This window comes from Bombus flavifrons, chromosome 4 (genome assembly GCF_040668555.2).
Source record: "Bombus flavifrons isolate JBK064 chromosome 4, iyBomFlav1_principal, whole genome shotgun sequence".
NCBI lineage: Eukaryota > Metazoa > Arthropoda > Insecta > Hymenoptera > Apidae > Bombus > Bombus flavifrons.
Window position 1 is genome coordinate 15,050,963 of NC_138445.1, and position 27,435 is coordinate 15,078,397.

Here is a 27,435-nt window from a genome sequence, read left to right on the forward strand (position 1 = left end):
TTTTGTCAGAAATTTTAAATTTGTAAAATTAAATTAAATATAAAAATAAACTCTGAAAAAAATAGTTACATCAATACAATGACAATAAATTAATATGATTGAATTTTAATATTCTTATATTGAAAACATAATTTTAAATTATTATATTTGGATGTATCTTGCAATAATTTAAAGTTAACTTTGTTTGGATGAAGAATTTAATTTTCTGTTCAGCAAATTGATTTTGCTGGCATATATAATAATATTTGCATTTAAGGTGCAGGACACTTAACATGCGATAACAACACAAATACATACCATTTGTATTATAATTTGTAATTGTATATGCATAAGTGGTCTAAAAATTAAATCAATCAACATAAAACAATTTATTGGAAAGGTTATTATAGACAGAAATTATAAACTGTGCCAATCCTCGCAAAAATTACAATATAAATTATAAAATTCTTTTGTGAAAATGATTATAAGTAAAAACTTTAACATATTTTAAATGACATATAATACAGTATTGTTCTCAGAACAGTACAAAATACATATTACAAATTATAAGAATACAAGAATTAAATAAAATAGCATTATCTGGAAAATGTACTGTAATTATTTTTCAGAATCTTATAGTGCTATTGATAATTGCATATTTGTTACATATGGCACATATATTTGTCAGGTATCTACTTATATAATTTTTTATATATCAACATTAAATGTATGTACATAATGTACAAGTATATTCAACTATGATTTATTATCAGTAACATTTGAACTATTCATAAAACATGAAAAACGAAAGTTATGAATAAAATATGTGAAATCTTATTTTAGATGTTGGCTGTGAACACAACAAAAATATTTGAATATGTAGTTTAAATATTAAAAGTGAATACTCAAATTGCAGCATATTAAGAAAATATATCTACAACATGTGTATGCTATTCTTTCTACAATTACCTATATTTAAATTAGTAAATTATTTTTTAATTATACAAAATACTACTTGACTTATTATGATATTGCATAACAAGCAGGATCGTAGCACATAGCTATTTAAATGCTCTTTTTCTAAACATTTGTGAATTAAATAATATGTAATAATCATTGCAATGTATGCAAATATATATATATATATATAATATAATATAATAATATATATATATAATAATGTTGTGATACTATCTGATACTGTCTACTATGTACTACACTTTACAGTGTTTAATAAAGTATTTGTAAAAACAATGTGAGTATACGTAAGATTTAATCAAATATTACAAATAAATAAAATTCTTGTTACAAAATATACAGCGTATAGCTACAGAAATGTATATTTTCATATATACATTATGATGTTATAGAATTATTTGACTCCTAATAATTTTTCTCATGTCATCAGTAACAGCAAACATGGGCCCATGTCCAGGTATTATAAGATTTGCCAAATCTATTACATGAGATCGCATAAGTGATTGAGTTTTTTGTAATTCTATAGTTCCTAACTCTTTCCAAATTGATGGATCTGATATGTCTTCCTCTTTTTCAAATAAATCTCCTGTAAAATATATAACAATATAGAAATGTACATAAACCATTTATAATGCTACGAAATTTATTTTAAAAAATAAAACCTGTAATAGCAAAACATGTAGATCTCCCAGAAACTGTAGTTTCAACTAAAACTGTAACATCATCTGGTGTATGTCCAGGGGTTGCTATAACTTTAACTTCCGGGCAAATTTTATATCCTGTGTAATATATTTTAGTAATTATAATTTTTATGTATTAATTTTACATTACTGATATAAATTTATTGTAAAATATGTTCTAAAAACATCACCGTCTTTAAAATTTTTATTGAAAAATAGTTCACCACGGTGAACACAAGTTCCAATTATATGTTCCGCATTTACGAAAAGATTATTATTTCCTGTATGATCGGCATGACTATGAGTACATACTACATAATCAATTTTTTCAGGTGTAATATTATGTTTAAAAAGTGCTGAAATAAAATTTTCTTTTAAGTGCTTCGACAAAATTTGGAAACGTCAGATAAACAATAACACCTTGTATTATTTTTTCTCGGTCCCAAGCTGTCATAGTATCAACGATAATATTCTTCGATGCCTTTATTAATGTACAGGAACTATTGGCTTTCATTATTTCATTGCCCAGTTTCGTAGAATAACCATGAAATAATACAATAACCTCGCACATTTTTTTAATTAAATTTAGAAGAGTGCTTTTACGCTTTAGATCTTATTTCTCTGTAATTCTATATTACAATATGTATTGTATATTCTACACAAATAAATATAATCTATTGCAGTATTATTAAATAGAAAAATTATACAAGCTTGCTTGAATTAGCAAATACATTACATTAATGGTTATGTTCTTAATGTATATGCCGGATCAAAACATACTTGTTCATATTTGTATCGATAGCATAAAATATAACATTTAAGATGAAACTGGTAATTATAATTATTGTAATATTTTAATATAATAGCATATTTATGAAGATTAAATTTAATTTATGAAGATTATTTTTACTGATCTTTTCCCAAATGTTTTAGTTATAAATATTTCTCAACCTAATTAAAACTATTCAAATATTATATCTATTAATTTTTATTAATTAGATGTGTTTTTATAATAGATGCATTTAAAATATATTCATTATATTTATAGTATTGTTTATCGAGTGAACCAACAAAACCATGTTTGGTTCTAAGTTTCAAAGGAATTACTTTAATGTTAGATTGCGGCTTAAATATGCAATCTATACTACATTTCATGCCAATGCCTATGGTTCCCAGCACCAAATTTAATTCTTTACCGTTGTGGCTTCCACGTGATAATCATCAAGATTGGCAAATAGAAGGGGTTTGCATATAATCACATATTTTTTAAAATTTTATACTTTATATACAATATATTATAATATGTATTATACATTCAATCTTGTAGGAACTGAAAGAATGTTGCGGCAGAGTATTTGTAGATTCGACCCCTGAATTTTCTCCACCTTTGGAGAAAATAGTAGACTTTTCAGAAATTGATGCCATTTTGATATCAAATTACACTTGTATGTTGGCTCTGCCATTTATTACAGAGGATACTGGTTTCAAAGGCATTATTTATGCTACAGAACCAACATTACAAATTGGACGATTTTTTATGGAAGAACTAGTAGAATTCATTGAACAAACTCCGAAAGCTACATTAGCCAAACATTGGAAGGAAATGTTACATGTATTACCTCCTCCATTAGCTGATGCTCTTAAGCCAAAATCTTGGAAACATATATATTCGATATCAGCAGTTAATACTGCTTTATCATATATCCAAACAGTTGGATATGATCAAAAATTGGCAAGTTAGCATAATGTTAATAAGAATATTTATATAATTTAATGCTATTTATAAATCCTTTACTTCTCATAGGATATATATGGTGCATTAACAGTCACTCCTATAAGCTCCGGATATTGTTTGGGTAGCAGTAATTGGTTAATTTCATGTGACCATGAAAAGGTTGCATTTGTAAGTGGATCCTCAACATTGACAACACATCCTCGGCCTATGGAACAAGCTACTTTGAAACATGCTAATATGTTAATATTAACTGGTTTAACTCAAACACCTACTGCAAATCCAGATACTATGCTTGGAGAACTGTGTATGACTGTTGGTAGGTAGAATTTTATTATATTGTATATACTTTATTTAACATTTAAATGATTTAATATATTGTATGTTGAAATTCAACTTCGTAGCTATAACACTCAGAACTGGGGGATGTGTTTTAATACCATGTTATCCATCTGGTGTTGTATATGATTTATTTGAATGCCTTAGTACTCATTTGGATAAGTCTGGTTTCTCACAAGTTCCTTTATTTTTTATATCACCAGTAGCTGAAACATCTTTAGCATATTCAAATATTTTAGCTGAATGGTATGTTTTATATTAAATAAATAAGTATCAGGACTATTTAAATTATTTATTTTAAAATTATTGCAGGTTGTCAACAAATAAACAAAATAAAGTTTATCTTCCTGAGGAACCATTTCCACATGCTTTTCTTGTTAAAAATGCCAGATTAAAACATTTTACATCTATATATGCTGAAGGTTTTAGTTCTGATTATAGACAACCTTGTGTTGTCTTTTGTGGTCATCCCAGTCTTAGATTTGGAGATGCAGTTCATTTTGTTCAGTTATGGGGTAATAATCCACAACATACCATAATTTTCACAGGTATATTTATTGTTATATATTATATTAAATATAATTTATAATATATTGCAATACATTATTCGTCATATATATATATATATGATTATTATTATGATGTGATTTGTAAAAAGTTTTATAGACAATAATTATCATTGCAGAACCAGATTTTCCATATTTAGATGCTTTGGCACCATTTCAACCATTAGCTATGAAAGCAGTGCATTGTCCAATTGACACATCTCTTAATTTTACTCAAGCTAATAAATTAATTAGGGATTTGAAACCAGAACATTTAGTTATACCTGAGTGTTATACACAACCACCAATAACTGCTCCACATAGAACAGATCTTGTTATAGAACCTGTAGGGGTAAGTGTATTTTTTTAATGATGTGTTATATTTAGATTATTTCATTTAATTATTAACTTATTTTACATTTAAGGAAAAACCTTTAATCACTTTCAAAAGAGGTGAAGTTATAAAATTGCCTTTAAAAAGAAAGAAAGGACGGGTGTTTATTGAGCCTGAATTAGCTGGAAATATAATTCCTAATGAAATTCGTCCTGGTTTAAGTCTTGCTTCTGTTACTGGTGAACTGGAAGTTAAGGATAACGTATATACAATAAAAGTATGTATTATTAAAATAAAATTTGATAAGTATATAATTGAAAAACATGTTTCATTAACCATGAACTTTGCTATTAGAGCATTGAAGATAGACCTAGTGGAAAACGTAAAGCGTCTTCCAGTTCTCCTGCACCAATTAAGGAAGAAGTTCTTAAAGAAAGAAAACATGAGTATGGCAATTTGGATCCACAAGAACTCCTTCAAAAGCTTAATCAAGAAGGTATTCAAGGAGCCAAGTTACAACATAGTCCAACTGCGACCAGTATTCATTTAGTAAGAATTTATTAAATACTTTCTTCTTAAAATATAAAATTTTCTTTTATTTATTCTTATTTTACTGTTCATGTTTATAGCAAGATGAAGATACTTTGATTCAAATAGGGGATAATTCGACACATATATTTTGTAACGGTGATCAAAAGATTAGGAGACGATTAAGGACTATTATTATGCAGTGCCTTAAAAGATTTTAGAATAAGAAGTAAATACTATTATTCTTTTACATAGTTACAATTTTATTATAATTTAGTTTTATTTGTAAGTGAGATTTTGACTTATATAGCACACAGAACAATATTCACCCTAAGTACTTTCGATTAATCATAAGCTACAAAGATATATGTTAATATATCTTCTTGCCTTTATCTTGCATATATAGGATGTGAAACTTAATGTGTTACAAAATAATATTTCAGAGGTTACAAAAGGTACGCGAAATCTTATGATCGTATAACGATCATTTTAAATATTTATATTTGTTTGACTCATTTACCAATGATTAAAATAATCATATATACATAATTATATATATAGTATTGAGAAAATAGAATGAAAATAGCAAGCGCTGTCATAGCATAGCACAATAAAATCCTTGGTATAAAATAGTTTCAGTTACCTTATAATGCAATAATTACATTTAATGGTTACAATTAAAAACTTCGCACTTACTGTTGTAATATTTTGTAACAAAGCAAGCATTACATCTTATATATACATATATACATACACGTCGATCTATACATAATCTTTACAAATATAATAATTAAGAGCATGGCAGTATTACATAATTTATTTCATTTATATCTTTTCATGCCATAAAATACTTGAGTAAATTCATTAAAAATCTTAAGCAAAAATTTTTACGGAAAAAATATTACAAAATACTATATCATCTTATTCAAAACCATATAACTTATAGTTATATGTAAGACAGTACACATCATTTGAGGGAAAATTTGTTTATAGTACTCTATTTTAACAGTGTCTTTTATTTCATACTACTGTGTCCATTTTATATTTTTGATAAGATACTAATTAAATAATACTATTTACCTAAGAAATTAAATAACAATATTTTTATAAAAAAAATTTTGTGGGAGTTCGAAATTATATGAATATATTTCACAGATCTAATTAATTATAAAAAAATGGTACAAAAGAGTTATACCATTTGTTAATATTGTTAATATAAGGTTATATTAATTTCTATGCTTTATAAATATACTTCCTAAAATTACTGCACTATTTTTGCTACATTCTGAATGCAAAACGAATTTTTGTATTTATTTCAACACATTTTATAGTATCTATATTATCACTTATTAATGTTAAATTAGTAACATAAATTAGTAAAGTATTAAAAAAATGTTATTAAGTTACAAATATAAAGAAGTAAAATTTCATTATATTATGTACTGTTCGGTGTGCTTAATTATTAGCACTTTCAAAACGTAAGTTCCGGTTTTATATCTTACCACGTATATTTTTATGAAGTGTTTGTTATATATTGTTCTTGAAATGTAAGCATCTGAATTTTTTATATGCATTCAGAATACAGCATACTTAAACCTACTTGCCAGTTGCAAAACCAAGTGCTAAACCAGCTACAAAAGATGCAAGGAAAAAGTGAAATTCTGTAGGTTTAAAGGAGGTATCACCAGTTATAGAGTGGTACCAACGGCGCGTATGAGATTCACCATTTTTCAATAATTGTTCAGCTTTGTCTAGCTTTCTATCAACGTATCTCTCGACCTGAAACAATAGAATTTGTTACTGATATAATTTATTTAATTTTGACACAATTAATAACATATTTATAGAATGTTGTACATAAATTTGTACAAAGTATTGATATTTCAACTTCCAAAACAAAAATTTTTTCATGATATATACGAAAAGAAAATAAAATTCCAATTAATCAAATTTAAATTATTGTATTTATTGTTCGATATAACTAACTCTTTACAATGTATTTGCTATGATATGTTTGCTATTTTTTTTCACAAGAGTTAATGCATAAATTTGCATATATGCTCGAATAATCAATACTTAAAGTATAATGGTTAGAAAATGTGTAAAAATTTCTTAATGCATGCACATTATCTCAGAAGTGTTAGATTATAATTACATATACATGAAATACAATGCTACAAAAATCCATGCTATAATAAACTTATATATTAAAAAATTGAAATAAAAATAGCCTTTTAAGATTTAAACAATCTTACTAATTTAAATAATAATAGGTGTTTTTTTGGTTTTTAAATACCAATGATCATGATGAAAATGATAAAAATAATATCTAACATACAATGTCAATGTCAATATTGTAAGTAATAAATATATAATGTTCGTTTATGTTTCTGTACATGACTAATAGCTTCTCATTCAGGATGCTAAACCAATAATGAAACCACCAATGAAGCTTGTTGCCACAAGTGAATTGTATCGACACCATGTTCCTACCTATAAATAACATTAACATTATATTTATATATAGTGACATATTAAATATTCTGACCCTATAAAAATTGTAATATATATATTAGGAATTTTACCTTGTCCATAAGTCTTGGCCCTTCACCTGTTACCTTCTCTTCTACTTTATCTGATAGTTTCTCAGCTTTCTTTTGAATTTTATCCCAATTAATTTTGATGTATCCTTGATGTGCTGCAATTTGTAATATTATAATTCCACCACCAACTGCACATGCAGCAATTTTTCCAACTTTCATTGTTACAAAACCAGTCAACCTATACAATGTATTTATATAAAGTTAGATACTTTTGTTATTGAGTTTTTTTCTTTGCATGTAATTATATAGAACAAAAAGTATTCTAGATATTTAAAATTATCTTTCTTCATTTATCATCTTTTTTTAATTTTAACTGTAAATAACTTAGATATATAATGAAGTTGAGAAGTTTTAATACATTTTTGATATATCTATAACACCCACCATCCTGATGTTGTACCGATAACAATTTGTTTGGTGGCAGATTTTTTGCTCACATCTCCTAAGATTTTATCTATTATGCTTTTCGTTTCCTTTGAAATATCTAAGCTACATTCTCCTTTGTTCGCATCATCTTTATTTTTCTTTGTTACTGGAAGATTCATCTTCACACTGAAAAAATATATCAATATAAATTTCTCACTACAATATAGCAATTTTAAAATACATGGACTATTGTAAACTTTTTAACATACATGATTTTTTTATTTAAAAATATTTTTTGTTAATTATTATATCATTCTTTATATTGCTAGATATCCTTGATATCACTTTATTTTACAAATTACTACGCAAATAACTATGTATGAACGCTATTTTCACGTCTTTAAATAACACTGTTAGTCTTTCTTCGACTATTCGTCAGAATAAAAATATATCGATGACTGCATTATTAAAAAATTGCAATAATGAATGTCAATGAACGATAAATTACTACTTATTTCGAAACAACACGTTATATCATACAACGTGTAGGTAGAATATCAAAAATAGAAACAAAACATTTCGAAATACAGTGAAAAACGAGAACTGTCTACCGTTTAAATAATTTTGTTGCTCCTGACTTGATTTTTTTCTTGTACACTTTGGACATGATATATTTCAGATGTGTCCTTAAATTACATAATATTTCATAGCGGTTAGTATTTACATATGCAAGGCTCACCTAATTTCTTCGTTTACCGAAGTATTTAAATAAAATTAATGCCTTTGAGCTTAGATCAATGTGACAAAATTTCTGGTACTCTGCAACGATCGTTCGAGTTCAAAAAGTGACAAAGACGTTAAAACAGCGAAATCACGAAGTAACCGTCTATAATATTTGATATTTTAATAATATAAAAATGTATGAATTGATATTCCATATTGTGAATTAAAGGATTAAGGATTAAAAAGATAAATAATATTAATTAGAATAATTTTAATCTAAAATAATTTTTTTAATTATTCGAATCATAGAGTGATTTCTTAGAAAAATCGAAAATCTAAGTAGTAGATTTTATCAGATTCTACAAATAATAAAAGTTTGATCAATTTATTATTCATTACTTATTTCTTGTTAGGTTTGGTTCTTAACCTTTATATATTCATTATAATAAATTAAATTTATTATTATATTGTGGATTTTTATACATTTATAGAAAACTTGAAGGCATAAATTTGCGCAGAATGCACATAATACGAAAAAAAGTATAAAATATCCAAAATATAGTGCTTTCTACAAAGGTAAAATAATTTTCTACTACGATTTTCTTTTTTAATTATATTTCCAAAAATATGCATTTGCATAAAAATTTGCGGTCTATTTATTATCATTATCTTTTGAGTACATACCTTTATCGATTTAATGACTTGATAAGCTTAAATTATATTTTATGGTTAACAAGTTGAGAATTAAACAAGTTTCCATATGCATCAGAATATATAGGTCAAATTGTTTAACTTTTCGCGCGCTTTTGAGACGTTTAGGAGAATAATGTTCTTTGGTACCGGAATTACATGTCGACGTGAACCATGATAATGGCCTTCCGTCGCGTGATTCGCCATCCTGATTTAACCTGATTGCCGCTTTTAAAAACTTATCGTCCCGATGAGGTGACGAGGTGTCGAGAGTATAAACTGCGAAAACTCTCGGATTTTCGTAGAAAGCGGCCCGTTCTAAGTGTAAACATGTGTCCTTTCTGTTTTTAATGAGTATATTTACCGAGCACGAAAATGGCCCAGGATACTGACGATATCAACTTGACCCCTCAAGAATTACAGATATTATCTGAGTTAGACAGGTGATTTTGAAGTGAATAAAATCTATTCTAAAAAAGCTCATTTTGACCTCTTACTTTGCTTTATATCAATCGTAGTTTCCTCGCTCTTCTATCAAAATATAACCTAAAAGTTTGTTTGACAGAATAGGCGCGTAATTTGATCGGTTCATTTGTAAGCGCTTTGTTCCCCACTGACATCCTTTTCCATGCGTTTGAATACAACGAATATGATTAAAATGTCATTGTGTTTTTATAATTCATAATGTATTTGTTCGTAATCTCTAATATATTGGCTGACACATGAAAATGTGTTTATAACGTTATATAAACGAAAGTATTAATGTGAGCCACTTGTTTATGTGTACTTTGTTAAAAATTTACTTTAAAGAAACAATAAATAATGTGCAGTGTCGTTTGTGCTTATATAAGAGGTTCTTATTATAATTTTTTAATTAATCAATGTATTTTTTCAATATGTGTGCAGTCGACAATTTGGGTTTTTGAAATTAAACTCACCGGAGCAAACAAAGAAAAAAGCTTTAGTTGTTCGTGCGATTAAATATCTAGAAAGGATGCTAGTCCAAGCACAAGCTGAAAAGCAACGTAGAAAAGCAGATAGTACAAAAATGAATCCTGATGAATTAAAGGACGATGATGAAGACAAAGGAATTAGTATCGATCCTAAAACATATTGTAAACTAGGGCATTTTCACTTACTTTTAGAAGATTATAGTAAAGGTAATTAATTGTTTGTGATAAGTTTTTATTGCTTTTCATTTACAATATTTTACATTTCTTTTAATTTCAACAGCCATGTCGGCATATCAAAAATTTTACTCCTTAAAAGGGGACTATTGGAAAGATGCTTCATTTTTATATGGTCAAGGGCTTGTTTACTACCACTTCAATGCTTTTCAATGGTAAGTGATAGTGACATAACTTTTTCATTCAGTAGTATATTGTTTCATAATTGTTTTCCATTATTCTGCATGTTTGTGTTTTCTTGTACATACATAATATTTCATTCTGCTTCTTCGCTATTATTTTACGTTGAATAAGATAACTGAAGAATATTTTCAATTTCAATATGTGGTTTAAAGCTTTCAAATACAATATAGTAATAATTTTATGCAGAAGAACATTTGCTAGGAATAACAAGTATATTAAAATACTTTGGAAATACGTAACTCATACCTGCGTTAATATCACCATTTTTTTATGATGACTAAAATCATCAAAATCGTAGTAACCCGTTATTAGAAAGAAACCACAAAGTGTTTATTTAAACTAGTGCTTTGAAATGGGAGAATAAAATATGAATAAAAATCTCTACAGAAAAATGTTGTAATCTCTCATGAGAGTTGTTCACCTTGAAAAGGGGGCGTCGGCCTCTTCTTAGACGATGTACACATAGAGTTCATCGTTCTCATCTTGTATCCTCTATTTTTTTAATTTCGCGTAAAATCCTGTAGGTAATGTGGTTTTGTTTCTTGATATCGATAAAGTAGAACGGTGAAGTTCGATAAGGTAGATTACTTTCGGAAATTATGGAATGAGTTGTCAGCAAGCGAATGCAACAACAGGTGTCGCTAATTTCGCTGAAATAGAGCGAAATGTGCCTACGTGTCGAGTCGTTTCATGGATATGGCGACTAGGAAAGCGTGTGGGGGAAATAATAGGCCAAGTACGTATTTATTTCAATGGCCAGAATGATAATTTTCGCTATTAATGCATTATATTCATAGTTAATGCACTGAATTACTACATTCGTTATTTCTTATCGTTGAGCAAAGTTATTACAGTTTTTAAAGAATTCTTCGTTATATATTTATGAATTTTCCTAACACATTGTAAGTACGTCTAATTTAGAGAAAATGTAAAACTTGTGCTATGATTAGAGCCTTACATTTTTAATGAATTTATTTAAAAAATTCTTTTATGGATTTTTCCATCCAAAATTATATCGAGAGCTATCGATTACGGTATGTATCGACCGCTTTGATAAAACTATTCAGGAAATGTAATTTAACTTTAATCGACATCAATTATCCCTGGTATATTCGAATTTCGTTACAAATCATTGCACGCGACTCGTGTGACATTTAGCATTGCCAAATTCAGAAATTGAAACGTTTTCATTAATTCTTCATCAGTTGCTTCAAAATAGCTCGTATGATTGCAGCACCATCAAATATTATCGCTTAATGCGGTTACGTTCATCATTCTTGATTAGCATCCGTGTCAGCGACCAGGTCAAAAGTTCGGTTGTCATATTACTATACTAATGAGAGTTCGCGTTATAAAAATCAAAGATGTGTCAAAAATGTAAAAATTTGATATTTTAAATCAATTACGTTTTAGCTCAAATCAAATTTAGATTTATCTAACATTGAAATGAAAATATTCCTTTATTTTTTTCTCTTTTTATTTTTGATACTTTGTAAAATATTATTTCAACAGTGTTATGTTATTAATTAATTACACCAATTAGAAATTTGGCGTAAGTAATGTAACTGCAGATATTGTTACTGTTAACTTGACATTTCCTGTCAGGCAATCGGCTTTGTAGACGGTTAGGAGTGGGAATATCGATTTCCTGTTCAACCCTCCTTAACTCGGATGGTGCAAGATTTCCGTGGAACGAAACTCACAGTGAACTCCCTTTCGATCTTTCAGCATTCCATTCGACTACCATATACCATCTAACCGTTACCAATTTCTGTAATTAGCATTGTTTCAAAAGTATTACTTATATAATAATACAGGGTGTCCCTTATAACGTAATACTATTGACTAGAGGATGATTCTACGTGCAAAGAGGAATCGGAAGTATGAAATAAAATCTTTTTGTTCAAGACCTAGTTTTCGAGAAAATCGAATTCGAAAATTTTCTTGGTATACATGTGTATGTGAACTTGGTCAATTAACGGTGCGAATGTAAGTGGAAAATGTAGAATAAAATTTTATCGTTAAAGGTCTTGTTAAAAAAAAAAAGTTATTTTATCCTTAAACACAATTGATCTTGATGGTATTCCAAATTTAAATGTATGAAATTAAACGCTTGTAAAAGTTACATCCTTCTCTTGTTCTATTCTTCTAGAAACATCAAACGACGATAATGTTATTTAAATTGGATATTAAAGATTGAGTTTCACTGCAATTCATTAAACTCATATTATGTAGGAAAGGATTCTGTTTTGACAGTAAAAGTACAACTCGTTAAAAAATTACTTGGTCGAGTAACGCTTTTTCATTTATCCTCTGATTAACGGGAAAGCTGCAGCGGATTTCACGCTGTTCATTTTCAATATATTTGCCGCCATAAGTCACACGTTTTCACAGTAATCTGTATTTACGTGTTAATTGGACATATTTCTTTTTACTAACACACATTTATTCCCATTACGTTTGTACATACAGTTTCTCGTTATCCTTATCCAGCATCATATGATCGTTTCTAAAATACAAATCTTTTTTGTTTTTGTCGCGTGAGTCATTCAGCAACCTAACTAAATTTCCACAAAATTTATGATTATTCTATCGCTATTCGTATCGATAATAAATTATGCTATGTTTAAGCTTTATAGACTGGAGATTTATATTTTATCTAAAAAAAAAAGTTCAGCAGAAAATATTATTCTGTTTACAGAGAAAGAATTGGATAGGAAATCTAAGTTTTATTGTATAGAGGATTTTATAGGGAAATCTACGTCTACGCTTAATAGTTCTATTTCTTTCTTGTCTTACATCTGCGGGTCAGTTGGTAACCTTGAAACGTCAAAACAAATGCATAATCTTGGTGTAGAGTAATAGTGATTTTAATTTTAGTACAATTTATAGTAATATTGTACGAAATAGTAATCTTCGGATGGAAATTTTTCGAAAATGACTCTTTGCCCATGAAAATTTGACCAGCCCTGTTCTAATAAATGCTAGGCATAGCATGTGATAAAAGAATGAAATTATAATTTCTCGTGCAACGTTGTCTGGAAGGAACGACCATATTGTGACGTACAAGGGTAATATCTTTCGTCTTTATGCTATTCGATAAACCGCAGACTTATTCAGTGAGTGAAATTGAATGGAAAATCCTCTCTGTGCGGATGCGTGAGGCGGTTTCCTTGGATATATTGGGTTTCAAAGCGTCCGTTCAGGTGTGCAAAGTAGGAAGTACGTAACAGCAATTATTTGTAGTCCACGTGAATGAAAAGACAATTACATGCGCATATTCGCCATGTTCGTCAAAACAAAAAAAACCTTCGTCAAACACGTCCGACTCCCTTCTCCGACTCTGTGTCTCACCGATACTATTCGTAAAAAAGTCAGAATCTCCGATACGATAGATAGAGTGTTTATGCATATTTCTACGAAAGGGAACCTAAATAGAAATTTTTTTTCACGAATCATACGTCGTAATAAATATTATTCTGCATTGTTGTTTTCCACATTTTCGCGTATTATGCGCACGTTGCAAATTTTTGATTTTTCGAATTTTCAAAAAAAAAAAAAAAAAAAAAAAAAATGCATAAATGAACGGTAATAAAATCGAGAAATGTCAAACGCAAGGAAAAATTGGTAGGAGGGTACGTCACGAAAATAAAAGTGTATTTCGTAATATGTAGCCTTGGATTTTGATCTTTTCCTCTCGAATTAACCCGTTTCTTCTAATTTTTTTTTAATTCGCCTGCTTTTGTATCATAAATTCTATGGAGATTCGTTCGTTTTTGTGTTAGCTTTCACTCACCCTGCGAATGGTAACAGTAAATAGAACTGCAAGGTAGTGTGCTCGGTAACTAAAGAAACTGGAAACGGGTCGCTCGATACCGCCGCGCTCTTGATAATTTTGTTTTGTTTGGAATGGTAAAAATGATAAATCTCGTTGAATAATTAAATCTCGGTGGACGTTGAATTTTTATTATATACGCGAAACGAATGATCGTTACGGCAAGGAATTTTGTCATTTCGAATTACGCGACTGTGCATTCGAATTAGAAATAAACAAAGAAATGAAAGCAGATTTCTCTCTGTGATAAATTTCAGAGATACAGCAACGAAAGATTTCAAAGAACATAGTCGAGTTACAAAATGTTGCATAGATCCTCGACTCACCGTAAGGCGATTATTAATATTTGTCCTACAAAAAAAAAAAAAAAAAAGGAAAATTAGCGCTATATATTTTTTTACATCCGATACCAAAAATTCAAGAATTTTTAGAGATAACGAGGATCATTCATTTTCAATTCTTCGTCATTTAATTATATCGTGAAAGAATTAATATGAAAAACAAAAGAAAAAAAGAAGGAGAAAAAGAAATACGTAAACGTATTGATTGCGTAACACGTGGTACTTCATTTTTCATGTTTTCATAATCAAAAATTGAAAGAAATTGGATATATTAATTACATTCGCGTGATAGGTTAGTTGGTTGCAGCGTATGGCACCGCGTTTGCGATCGCGATAATTAGACGAATAGAGCCACGGTTCGTCGATAATAGAAATTACAAAGAGAAAATGGTTTGGCGCACGCTAACTCGCTGAAGTATCGACGGTGAAATGATATTATGGTTTTTGTACCGTGAAGTTATTTCTTTGTTACCTTACATCACGTGACTGCACAAACAGGATGTTCACTATATGTATTTATAGTATTTTATAGTGCACTGAAGTTGAAACGAGTTATTGCGACTTTCCACCTTGATCCAAACATCTCCTTTAAAGGTAAATCGATATTTATTCTCGAAAATAGCTTAATTTATAACAACGTGTAAATAGCTTTGTAAATTAATTGGCCTGTTTCTACATTTTAAACGATAATCGAAGATAATTAAGTCCTACAGGTGAGCCCTCTTGCGCGGTAATTTAGTAGCTGATATCAATTTTGGATATTATTCGTAGATTTCTTTATTCTTATTAATACTATTGTAATAAATTCGATGTAATAATTCGTTTCACTTGCTAAACTAAACTGTGAACCGAACCGTTGGTAATTATTAAACGCCTCTTTGAAATTTATTAGTATTGACACTAATTATACCGATAATTTGTAACTTGGGAAATTTGACTAACGATATTAGTTCGATTATGCCCTAATTCTTTACACAATGTATCCATTAAATAACTTTATGAAAAACGTTTCAACGCAACGAAACAAAAACGTGCACTCGTATCGAAAGATATCGAACGTAGAATAAAAATTCAAGCTCTCTCGTTGGAAAGTACTAAACACGAAATAAAAGTTCAAGCTCTCGTTGGAAAATACTGTAAACGTTAAATAAAAATTCGAGCTTTCATCGAAAATGATATTAGGTGCAAAAAAAAAGAAATAAAAAAAAGAATTTAATCTATCCACTGAAAAATGCTAAAACCTTTAATCGTAGTACGAATATAAAAAAATGTGTTCCATTTTTAATAGTTCAAATAACAATTATACGCGTACGCTTAATTATACTGAATATACCGAAATTAACGCGAAAGATTTTGATCGCGGCACAGTATAAATTTGTATATTCTGTAGAGTACTTGACTGTCTTTGGTCCGAAACGAAGGGAGGCTGCAGCAACCCCTTCTGTTCGATCGGCGAGCCTTTTTTTCGTCAACTTTTCACCCTCTGGCATTGAATGGAGCCAAATCTCCCTAAGGGTGATTCACGTGACGCGTGACTCGTCAGTTCGTAATCTCTCGTACGTGTGTAGCTCGCGTATTGTGCATTGTATCGGTGGCTGCAATATTTATAACGGGGCCCGTCGCATTATACAGTCGTCGTCGGCTCTATGCATGCTTCTGTTTTACCATTTATCGATTTTTCTTATTTTCTACGCGCCCGCGGCCCTAACAATCACAGAGGGATACGACGCGGCTACTTTCTTCTATCCTACGAACAGGCTATTTGTATGCGTTTCAGCGTCTTTGAGCGATTGTCTCAGTTTTAATGGTATATGTCGGAAGCAGTCACAGTCAAACGTGAATTATGAGCAAGAGTGTGATAAATGTATGTACTGGGTAGTTTATGGGATGTCAAAATAGGAATACTTAATCATCTCGTACATGAACTTTCTACAATAAAAATCAGAGGTTATGCGCGCGTCCGCGTGCGCACTCGCACGTAGCAGTTGTAACCCAAATTAAAATTGTGATGGTAGAGTTAACCTTAAAATTAGTTGGAACGACTTTGGTGACGCTAACCGTTATAAGCAATCTATATTTTTTCGGTTACATGTATCGATGATGGAAAGTTAATTTTGGTCGCGGATAAACATTATCGGTAATGATAGAACATTTCTTGGTTACTGTTGATCGTTGTCGATGACGAAACGAATTTTCCTGCTGATTACTTATCGAACATAAGACCGATCTTCTAGCGTTGAACTATTCTATAATTCGTCCTTTGAAATTTAACTTCCTTAGGAATCATGCGAGAAATGATGTACAACGAAAAATACTTTCGAATAGGTCGTAGATATATGAAAATCGAATTACAGTGAAAAGAAGATGAATTGAAAGTACATTTAAAAAGAAGCAGAATCCACGTTGCTGTTTTTCTATACAGTGAAATTTCTGCATAATCGTTTCGTTATTAGGTAACTATTTTGAGCACAGTTGGTTGATACAGCAGCCGGGCTGTTTGTCCGCCATGGCAGAGTGGCGTTGAGTCACGTGCAACGCATAGAGATGCGTTGCAGACGATCGATTTTACGGCCTCTCCTTCTACGCACGTGTTCAGCCATGTATAGTCACACATCAAATTGGCGATCGTAACAGTCCTTATCTGTTTCCCGTGGGAGCACGATTCTGCTCTTCTTTTCGTTTTTATAAAATTAACCTTTTAAGCGATCGTTTGGTTTAAGTAGAAAAATGAAAATAACATACTTTTTTTTATCTCGCTGCTATTATTACGTAAAAAGTATTTTACTGATATTTTAGTAAGTGTATGATGTTTTAAGCTTCTAATTTTGTATTTATGGTAAAAGATCAAACGTATAAAATACGATTATTATTGAGCAGTAGTATGGGACGTGACCTTTTATTGAAATATTAGATAAATATTACGGAGATGTTGGGATTTTAATTAATATTCATATATACGTATATCTTCTTTTAACGATGATCATGAAATTTTCTCTAACAGCGTGGATATTTCGAAATTACGATAAAAGTTTCTTTGATGGTGTATTAGAGATGAATTTCTCAAATTATATTCGAATTCCAGTTAGATAAAATATCGGTTAGCGATTCTCTGTCGTCCATTGTTCCATCGTTTCATCTGGAACATTTTTAGAATGTTAGAATAGAATGGTAATTAAGCTTCTCGTCACTGTCAATTACCTTAGACATTGTCATAGTTAATCTCGTCAGTCATCCATGCAATTATACATTTATCTTCAATCTCCTTATTGTGTAATTCACCGGGTTATTTTGTACTCCTTGTGTCTGGCAGTGGAAAAATAAAACGTGGCAGTGTCACGTTAGCATTATAACGAGATCATTTTGCTTTAATATGTTCATCGTACGATTTTTATGCTATTTCATGATACAATATCTTTTGTGGCTTATGAAATAATAGACGAAAAAATAGAAAAAGATGTCAGCGAAGAATGAAAATAAAATATACAAATAAAACAATAACTAAAATTGTTACAAATTTTTTATTAAATATTTTTAGAATTTAATGTAATGATTTGACGAAGAATCCGACTGATAGTTTTTCATTTAAAAAGTCTTCTTTGTTATTCTACCGAATCTCAAAAAAATGTTTGAAGGAATATTTTCATTACTAAGATCTTAAGGAATTTTCAATTTTATGCAAATCTCTTCCATAGTATGAATATTCAAGAAGCTTCAAAGAAATAAGTGTAGCCGTAAAAAAACATAAATCGAAGGATATTTGAATACAGACGCCATAAAAGTTCTTCGTGTCAACGAATTTTTGCTACTGAATCATATTTAAAAAATGACGTATATGATTAATAAATACGTTTTCTTCTCAATATATTTAACTAATATTAATAAATATATATTAACCAAGTATGCTTCTTCTCAAAATTTGCGTACATCGATCGTGTATAGAAAAATATTCATAATATTTCAAAAAGATTCTATTATGGATAGAGTACTATAAAATTTGTAAATATATAAAATTCTATTTTCATATTTACAGGATGAAAAATGTGTAAAACTGTACTTTTGATAATAAAATATTCAAAATATTACGATTAAATTTTCACTAGTGTGTATACAGAATATGCAGAAAAATTCTATGTTTTTACTACCATCCTAAAAAAAACGATATTGCAGTTCTATAAATAGAATATTCGAAATATAACGGAGTTCGATCTGTGTAAGTAGAATTCCGAAAACATTCAAACAGATTGTTACATATGGCATACTAATGAAGCAGGTTTCATTTTTACAAGTCTAATACGCAAATTGTATAAAGTTCTATCTATTTGCATGCAGAATATTACAGACACGAAAATCTATTTTCAGAAATAAAATATTCAAAACACATAAAATTCTACCTACGAATGGCTACCTATAAATCTATATTTTTGAAATCAGCATTGTGTCTAAAGCGGACACAAATTTTATTTTTCCCATTCATAGACATAAATCCATAGAACGGCCTGTGTACTTAAAATGTTACAAGCGTAATAAATGTACATACATATACATATTTACTAAACTCATTCAATATACTATTATCATAAATAGAATACACAAAATGGGTAAACATTCTATTTTCGCTAAGGTCACGAAAATAGAATGGCACGCGTTCTCCAATCGACGATAATATGCAACGATTCGAACGACCACGAAAAGAACCGAACGTTCAACAGCACGTACAAAATTCAGAGACGACAAGGGCAATTAATTTGAATACTTATCTACCCGTTGGCCACGTGTTTCCAACGCGGGGAATTAAACTAAGGAAGCAGTCTCTTAGCAGTCGGCGGTTCGCATTTATTCGCTCTTATCGCGCTGACTGTTGTAAGTTTCCAGAGGTGGAGAGGCACCTTGCACGTGAGACTTTTCACAAGGGCTACACACGTGTACGTCGTTGTTCAAACGACATGGCCGCTGCACCCTGCCGCGTACGCGTGCAGCAAGGTGCATGCAAGCTCTGACCCAGATCGTACGATCGATATTCCCTGCCCCAGATACGCTTACAGAGATTAATATTTTTTCCACGCAAGCCTGACGATGATTCACCCCTCTCCCTTTTCATGAACTTCGTATTTACCGTCATTTCGAGTTGAGGTTCTCCTGACCACGTTTTGGGATTAACCCTCGCTACGCCCTGCTGTAATCGTGTGTGACATTGTTGAGCTTGTTGATTTGGGTCTCTTAAACGGTAAATAACTGCTACCTATATGACGAAAGAATTATTTTAGGTTGTCTAATATGTTTTTCTTCAAATTCTGTTTTTTTTTCATACGTATTCTTTTAGCACAATTGTTTCCTTTTAATTGGCTCGTATTTCTAAAAACTACGTTTAAGATACAAACGATAATCATTTTGATATATCTTGTTGCGCTGTACAAAATTAAATTGTATTTTAATGAGGTGCGCTCTACTCCAATAATTCGTACGTGTAATTTCGCTGCTTATGAAATCAGCCATACAAATTGATGCTTACAATCTCTCGAATTACGCACGCGAGTCTGACTTAGTCGCTTAATTTGGAGTCATTGATCTAGATTGATCTTTGAAATTCATTTCTCGCTGCTAACTGATTTACAGATTACTTTCTACGATCGGCCGCATAATTGGACATATAAAACAGGCTGTTTGAATAATTCTTCGTATAATGAATTATATTCGAAAAATAAAGGAAAACGTTTGCGTCAAAAATTACTTTTAAATATTTTTTCAAAGATATCGTTCTAGTCTTCTTCTATTCCAGGTAATTTATACCATTTTTAACATTACATTTTTTTTTTTTTTAGGGATTTGTAAATTAATGTTTAAAGAGACCTTCTAATATCGCTGAATCAGTATAAAAATACCTTGAGAATTTGCATCAGATTCTAAAAGAGTTATGAATAATTACATAAATATAACATGTTGCTTAGCGGCGTGTTATTAAAAGGGAGGAATATTCATACATGTTAAGAACCTTTGGAGACAAGAAATTAGAATATTTCTCGTTTGTTCGCAAAAATATTGAATTCATTCGAATATTTTTAATATTTCCATAGATTCAAGCTAAATATCGTAAGACGATTAAATTTTCTCACAAGTCCCGTTAAAAGCGGAGAAATCACTGCAGCCTTGCATATTTAAATACTAAAATCTCTGTTCATAGCCATTCATATAAAAAATCTTTATTAACCATGCGCAGAATAAATCATACAATTTCCCACGATACTCTTCCAACAATTACACAAATATTCCAACTGAGAATCAACACGGTGCAACCGAATCAACTTAAAACCTAACCGACAGCCTAAGCTGCTCCTCCATCCACTCGAACTTCCATCTTCGGTACAAGCATCGACGCCACCATCCGGATGGCAATGACCGCTATTCCGCTTAGTACGTCGTTCGTTTCCGTCGAAATTCCGATTCCGCATCGGCAGAGTCGACAACGCGGCTCCCAGCACCGAGCGTCAGGTGGATCAGCGACGAACTCGAGCTGTTCCTCCTCCGGTGACGTGCAACTGCTTCTCGCCGGCTAGGCTGTTGTATGCAAGTGTTACCGTATAGGAGGGACAACGAGGACAACGACGTCGACGGCGGGTGGCAGGGAGTCAGAGTCGTCTCGGTATTACTTCGCGGATCGTTCGGCGAGGTCATGGTCAGCCGGCGTGCTGAAACCGAGAGTCAACAAACTCTGTGTAAGCGAAGAGAGAAGCGAAGCCAGAAGCGGCGAACCAAGAGTACCACCGTTCGGCCATCCAGCCGGACAGTTAACCAGTCTGCCAAACATAACCCCCTGTGTGTCCGTTCAGCCGTGAGTTCCTCGAGGAAAGCCGCCCACTGCTAGCGGATTCTCTCTTGCTCTCTTCCTCCCTCCACTTTTCTTTCTTCTGCTTTCTCCTTTCCCCGTCGTTTCTGCTTTGGTCCTCCTTATCTCTGTCTTCTTCCTTTTATCCTTGTTCTTCTCTGTGTAGCGAGACCTCCATCGCTAAAAATAAATTCGCAATCATTATTTATAGCCAGCCCCGTTGCTTGAGGTTATGGTTGCACCTGCAGGTGCAGCAAGAGCGTGTCTTTTGGTGATCTTTCCTTCTGGAAACGAGATCCGTGACCTGTGATCGATTTAGTGGTCATCGATCTCTGTTTGATGTATTTGATTTGGATAGTAGCTGCGAAGGGATGTTGTACGAGTAATATTGGAAGCTCTTGGGACGAGCTAGCCTTTTTGCAGAGAAAGGTAATTTGCAGGAAAACAAAAATGTGACAGAAATGTGATATGTTGATTACATTTCTGTACTGTTTGCTAAGCTATGCCCACGTGTGCTTACGTTGAACGCACGTGAGCACCGTTTGGTGAATCATTCTCCCCTTACAACACGTGACACATTATATGTTATATACAAACTGTTAAAAAAGAATCGATGGTTTCGAAGACTCATAGTTTTCAAATTAATATGGGTCTTACAACTAATTTCTTTAGCAAAATTCACTATTATAGTTTTCTAACATATAATTAGCAATCTCACATAGCGTTGGTAACAATTGCCAATGATTATCAATACGATAAATATGATCTGTTACCAACACAGCAATTGCACATAATCTACTCCAGACGTATCAAATCGCCAACGTCTTAGCAATCTCGTATTAATCATTCTCCAAAACATAGCCTTAAGATAGCCAAAAGAGATGTTATGCAATTTACTCTTGACGAAAAGAAATATTGATATGATATGATATATGCATTTATACTGCTCAATCTCTGAGAATACGCGTGTTTATGTATACAGCCTGAAGCACGGCAAGTTTATCGACATTGGTACTTGTGACGTCGCGATTTGCGGTGGCAGCGCCCTGGACGGGTCCGTGCCTCCGCGAGCTGTGACGTCATTGGGTAGCGGGGCGAGCCGTGGGCCAATGGACGCGCGCCACGTCATCGCCTGCCTCCGCTCTTCGGAGACGGCGAGTCACGTGACGTCACCAGGGACGACACGGCACTCTCCACGAGTTGAATGACCCCTACAGACCAAGTTCAATACACCGACGAGGAAAGATACGAGCGATACGACCCGCAGACCTGCGGAGTCTACCACCATAGTTCCTCCGGCGCTCACCGTTTCGTCCGTGTTCGAAGGAAACAGAGTCTTCCTTCTACTGCGTTCCGCGCGTTCAGCTACGCTCGGCTACGCTCGAGTCGTCTCGGCTCAATTCGGCTTTCGGGAATCGGGGAGCCATTTGGCCCATAGATTCGGGCTAACTTGCGTTCGATCCGATGGACGCTCGCATTCGATGACTGCCTTCGTGGTTTCGAACAGGATTCGAATAGCCAGTCGAAATTGTCCGAATTTTATCGAGGAATCTCAATTATCGAAGAATCGATTTTGTAACTTGCAATTTGATTAGTACATGGATGTTGTATTGGAAGGAATCTGTATCGTGTACATGTTTTATGGTAGATTGTATTTGTCGGAAGGCACTTTGAGCTTTTTAATAGTTTAATGCATATGGGAGATGCTCAGGCCGATATAGAGCTACATGTGTATTGCGTGCTACCTAAGGGTTAATCATTAAACGGGAGGTAATACGAGATGAAAGATACATGTAAAACGTAATATACATAATTATTTTTTAAAGTAGCATACTGGCAATTTTATATGCAAAAGTTTGATCGTTTATTTAATTCTGGTTCGTTGTATTTGACTCGCTATCAAATTAATTAATACTATACAAATTTGCATAAGTAAAAAAGAAATCTATTTTTGAATATCTTTCTATCGGATTATTGACAAGATTTTAATCAAGTAAAATATTAATAAAACGATTAATCAGTTCTAGGTATATGCTGAAGGAATTGAATTAAATATTGAATATATTTGAATGTACAATGTTAAATATTGAATGCATAGAAATGTACAAACGTTAGCTATTAATGAAATTGCGTTACACTTCTGATAACGATTGAATAACGATAACTTGAAAGATAGACGAATGGAGCTTAGTACGTTGATTGCGTGGAATCATTCTAGAGAATTAGGTTGTGCGTCGTGAGACCACGTGACCTTTATTGCTTAATAGATCGTTATGTGAAAAGCGAATCTAGGTAATGTTATTAAATTGCAGGATATTCTTTATTAAGAGTAAACGTAACGAATGCACCTTCTTTCTTAATAAATACGCATGTTGTGTCCTGCATTGCGAAATTCGTTCGATAGAAACGCATGGCGGAGCTGTGATGAGCAATTAAATTATGCCGCGTTTACAGGAATAATTATTCACGTTATTTTTATATTAGGAACTTTGATCTTTTCAACAGGTCCGTCAAATCTCCAAAATTACCAATTTTTATAAAATTTTACTGGTGCGTTCAAAATTGTGCAAAGGTTTATTTTCAAATTATCGTATCAACTGTACACCTTGGAACACATTAGAGATTGAAAATCGATGTTAAAGTTTAAGGTTGAAATTTAAAGTCGAAGCCATAGGATATTTAGATGCTCTTTGTGTGAGATATATACCGTTATCTAGGTCGAGAGACCCGAATTTACTATTCCACGAAAATATCTTCGTTGCTATGAATTTCAAAAAAACACACGACGAAACAGGAATACAGAGCGCTGAAAATGAATCGAACGGCGCGCGGGTCGGCCGGTTTCGTTGAGATTCGTTCTGGAGAAAAATCGCTTTTATTTCGGGCCAAACGCATCTCGATCGGTCTGTTTTTATTCATTTAGCCGGCGAGGAAGTTAAAATTAGTCGTCGCGACGTTACATCTGGGAGTCAGTGACTCCTGTGTGCGAAATGTTATTCGCATTGCGCCAAAGAAATCAGTTATGCGCTGCACTTCTTCGTGCGGAGGACAAACATGTCTCCAGCTGTTACCTCTCGCAATAAGTTTTCGACTAAACGCAGTAGTACCAAGCCAAGCGAAACAGCCTGGTACAGTTTTCGAGATGTAAAATATTTATGATACACTGCGTTTCGTAACCAGCCAAAATTAAAGAAGACACAACACATTAAAATTCGTGGCAAATTTTACCAAGAATAAATACGTTTATCGTTGGCTTGATTAATAAAGCGTAATTCGATTTGGTCGATTCGTTTGCTTAATTTATTAAATTATAATGCTTGGCCATTCGATCGAAAACTTATTACCAAACACAATGTATTCTATTATAGTCTTATGATATTTCCAGCGAATAAATTCCAACATGGAGATTATTCGATAAATAAACTATACGTACCGATAAATTATACGGTGCAGCCGAGCGATTATTCACGGTGGCCGCATGAAAAGGCGCCTTTAAGCATTGTTAAAGCAAGACTGAGTATCAGTGGGAAATATTTCTTAAGCAAATACGGGATGGATCGGTGGAAACCGACCGCCATTACGTCTTCTGTTGGGCTCACGTGGGCAATGGAAGTGTGTTAACAAAAGGCAGGTGCCTTTCAAAGAGTAAACCCGCAACGGCCAAGAATTTTTCTTCCTCTGAATTTTCTCCGTGGCAAAGTATTTTCATAGCGGAGCGTTTGTTAAGGAATTATGAGGTTTCTTAAAAATTAATTCGTACTACGTTTTGGACTACTCGTGAAAAGCTAATGGATCCACAAAGTAAAAGTTTACTTTCTTCTCGCTAGACGGTAGTTTACTGAATTAATTAAATTGTGGCTGTTGCTTCTAGGAGTACATCTTTTATGAGCGTCTTTATTATACGAAACTAGGCGCATATATTATCTCGAATATTCTTGACTTTCAAATGAATCGTCAAATTAATTACTTTATTGTTATTATGTTATTATTTAAGGGCGCGAGAAAATTATTACGTCGAAACGTGATACAATGTTCTTTGTATCCGTTTAAAGAATCACCAATGATTCTTCCATACGAAAGTTGCACTGATACGTATATTTTTGTAGGGGATATACAGGGTGGTTGGTAACTGGTGGTACAAGCGGAAAGGGGGTGATTCTACGCGAAAAAAGAAGTCGAAAATATAGAATAAAAATTTTTCGTTTGAGGCTTTGTTTTCGAGAAAATCGACTTTGAATTTTCGCTCGGTACGCGTGCATTTTGTCACGTCTCGTTATAACGGATCTCACTGTAGATCGTTGTTTCGATGGAAAAATTAAAAAAAAAGAAAAATTTTTTTTATTCTATATTTTCGACTTCTTTTTTCGCGTAGAATCACCCCCTTTCCGCTTGTACCACCCTGTATATATATCATCATCCATATTTCGTCCTCTTAGCTATTAGTCCGAGTTTTCGAGGAATAGAAGATACGAAGAACGCATTAGTTTCGTAACTACTCTGCATCAATTGTACGCGTGTGTTTTTAATTCTTTCATTGCATAAAAAAAAAAAAAAAAAGGTAGGAGATTGTTGAAATCGAACAAATTGAGTTCAGATCGTTTCTTGCAGCTTCCGAAAATTATTCACATTCACGTAAATTCAAATGGCCTATTAGTCGAACGAAAGATAACGATCTAGACTTACTCGTAACGAGCCTAGTACACGATGTGCCCAGTTAAAATTCATTTGGCGCATAAGCAGGCAATATTCGACCGCGAACAACCATCCAGCCCAGATCCTGCGTGTTTCCCGGTTGAAGTATGACACCATGCTGTGCAATTTATATGCATCCATTTGTAATAGATGTCGTGAAAGTAAGTTGGCACAAGCACCGGTTTCCGAGGGGGGGAGAACGACAACCGCCTCACGAACACGTGGTTAAAACGAAGTGCGTGTTACGGCCACGTGGCTCGCCATCTGATAAGACCGGTTCTAACGTGAACGTACTCGCCACTTAACTTAACTAACTGGCCATTTTCTTTGCAGGCCATCCTTAAAAAAGTTCTCGCCGATCGCGATCGTGTCACACATACGCTTATACGCTTTACACAGTGGCTCACGAAGGTATTTCAACGCTCGTAGAAACTTTTTTTTTTTTTATAAACGCGCTACGTACGAACATCGTACACGACGTTTCGAGATTTCATTATCGCTGTAATGAGATACGATTGGCACGATCGAGTCGATGAATTTAGAGACGAGCTTGAAAATGTATGATAGAAATTACGAATTATTTACTAGAAACGTGTACTCGGCTAAAGCTTCGTGTATATACTCGTGACTAATCATCGTACAATTTACATATTCGTTTGGTCGTTACATCCATCGTTACATATAAACGAAATTAGATTATCCTTGTGTTCAACGATATGTTATTTGAATATGTATTTTATCGTTGTTATATCGGTGATCGATAGGTAAAAACATAATCGAAGAGGACATGATTCGCTATATTCCTGGAGCGCGTAGGATTAATCAATATACATATGTATCTCGTCGTGTTATCGAAAACTCGATACATATTTGAGAACGA

At 32.3% G+C, this 27,435-nt stretch overlaps 4 protein-coding genes across 7 annotated transcripts in view; 2 read left to right on the top strand and 2 right to left on the bottom strand.

The window, feature by feature from the left end:
- Positions 1-967: 967 nt before the first annotated feature.
- On the bottom strand, positions 968-2,208 carry LOC138178646 (metallo-beta-lactamase domain-containing protein 1). The gene is made up of 4 exons (XM_069110712.1): positions 2,058-2,208; positions 1,829-1,993; positions 1,620-1,736; positions 968-1,543 (listed from the first exon to the last, which is right to left on the bottom strand). Exons 1-4 carry the CDS (start codon positions 2,206-2,208, stop codon positions 1,344-1,346), a joined length of 633 nt encoding a protein of 210 aa, XP_068966813.1. The 3' UTR covers positions 968-1,343.
- A 124-nt stretch (positions 2,209-2,332) lies between these two features.
- IntS9 (integrator complex subunit 9) lies at positions 2,333-5,937 on the top strand. Its single transcript, XM_069110705.1, has 10 exons — positions 2,333-2,468; positions 2,686-2,880; positions 2,965-3,369; positions 3,442-3,688; positions 3,774-3,954; positions 4,021-4,256; positions 4,394-4,605; positions 4,679-4,864; positions 4,942-5,136; positions 5,217-5,937. The coding sequence occupies exons 1-10, from the start codon at positions 2,460-2,462 to the stop codon at positions 5,334-5,336; spliced, it is 1,986 nt and encodes a 661-aa protein (XP_068966806.1). The 5' UTR covers positions 2,333-2,459; the 3' UTR covers positions 5,337-5,937.
- A 530-nt stretch (positions 5,938-6,467) lies between these two features.
- LOC138178647 (FUN14 domain-containing protein 1) lies at positions 6,468-8,970 on the bottom strand. Of its 3 annotated transcripts, none has more exons than XM_069110714.1 (4): positions 8,824-8,970; positions 8,103-8,270; positions 7,701-7,896; positions 6,468-6,894 (listed from the first exon to the last, which is right to left on the bottom strand). In XM_069110714.1, exons 2-4 carry the CDS (start codon positions 8,261-8,263, stop codon positions 6,712-6,714), a joined length of 540 nt encoding a protein of 179 aa, XP_068966815.1. In that variant the 5' UTR covers positions 8,264-8,270; positions 8,824-8,970; the 3' UTR covers positions 6,468-6,711. The 3 variants fall into 3 exon arrangements, with proteins under 3 accessions (XP_068966815.1, XP_068966814.1, XP_068966816.1); XM_069110713.1 differs by having other exon boundaries at positions 8,696-8,835; XM_069110715.1 differs by lacking the exon at positions 6,468-6,894 and adding an exon at positions 7,061-7,608 and having other exon boundaries at positions 8,696-8,835.
- A 684-nt stretch (positions 8,971-9,654) lies between these two features.
- Utx (Utx histone demethylase) overlaps positions 9,655-27,435 on the top strand; it is a 150,649-nt gene continuing 132,868 nt past the window's right edge. For both annotated transcript variants that reach the window (XM_069110679.1, XM_069110680.1), the window contains exons 1-3: positions 9,655-9,940; positions 10,404-10,657; positions 10,731-10,839. In XM_069110679.1, coding sequence (XP_068966780.1) covers positions 9,873-9,940; positions 10,404-10,657; positions 10,731-10,839 — 431 coding nt within the window. In that variant the 5' untranslated portion in view covers positions 9,655-9,872. The remainder of the gene's footprint in view (positions 9,941-10,403; positions 10,658-10,730; positions 10,840-27,435) is intronic.

Coding starts and splice junctions, on each gene's coding strand:
- LOC138178646 (XM_069110712.1), bottom strand. CDS start 2,208: ATGTGCGAGGTTATTGTATTATTTCATGGTTATTCTACGAAACTGGGC. Junction 1,994..2,057: donor CCGAGAAAAAATAATACAAG/GTGTTATTGTTT, acceptor ATTTTATTTCAG/CACTTTTTAAACATAATATT. Junction 1,737..1,828: donor CAATAAAAATTTTAAAGACG/GTGATGTTTTTA, acceptor TATATTACACAG/GATATAAAATTTGCCCGGAA.
- IntS9 (XM_069110705.1), top strand. Junction 4,606..4,678: donor TTGTTATAGAACCTGTAGGG/GTAAGTGTATTT, acceptor TTTACATTTAAG/GAAAAACCTTTAATCACTTT. Junction 5,137..5,216: donor CTGCGACCAGTATTCATTTA/GTAAGAATTTAT, acceptor TCATGTTTATAG/CAAGATGAAGATACTTTGAT.
- LOC138178647 (XM_069110713.1), bottom strand. CDS start 8,751: ATGTCCAAAGTGTACAAGAAAAAAATCAAGTCAGGAGCAACAAAATTA. Junction 8,271..8,695: donor GCAACAAAATTATTTAAACG/GTAGACAGTTCT, acceptor ATATTTTTTCAG/TGTGAAGATGAATCTTCCAG. Junction 7,897..8,102: donor ATCGGTACAACATCAGGATG/GTGGGTGTTATA, acceptor TACATTGTATAG/GTTGACTGGTTTTGTAACAA.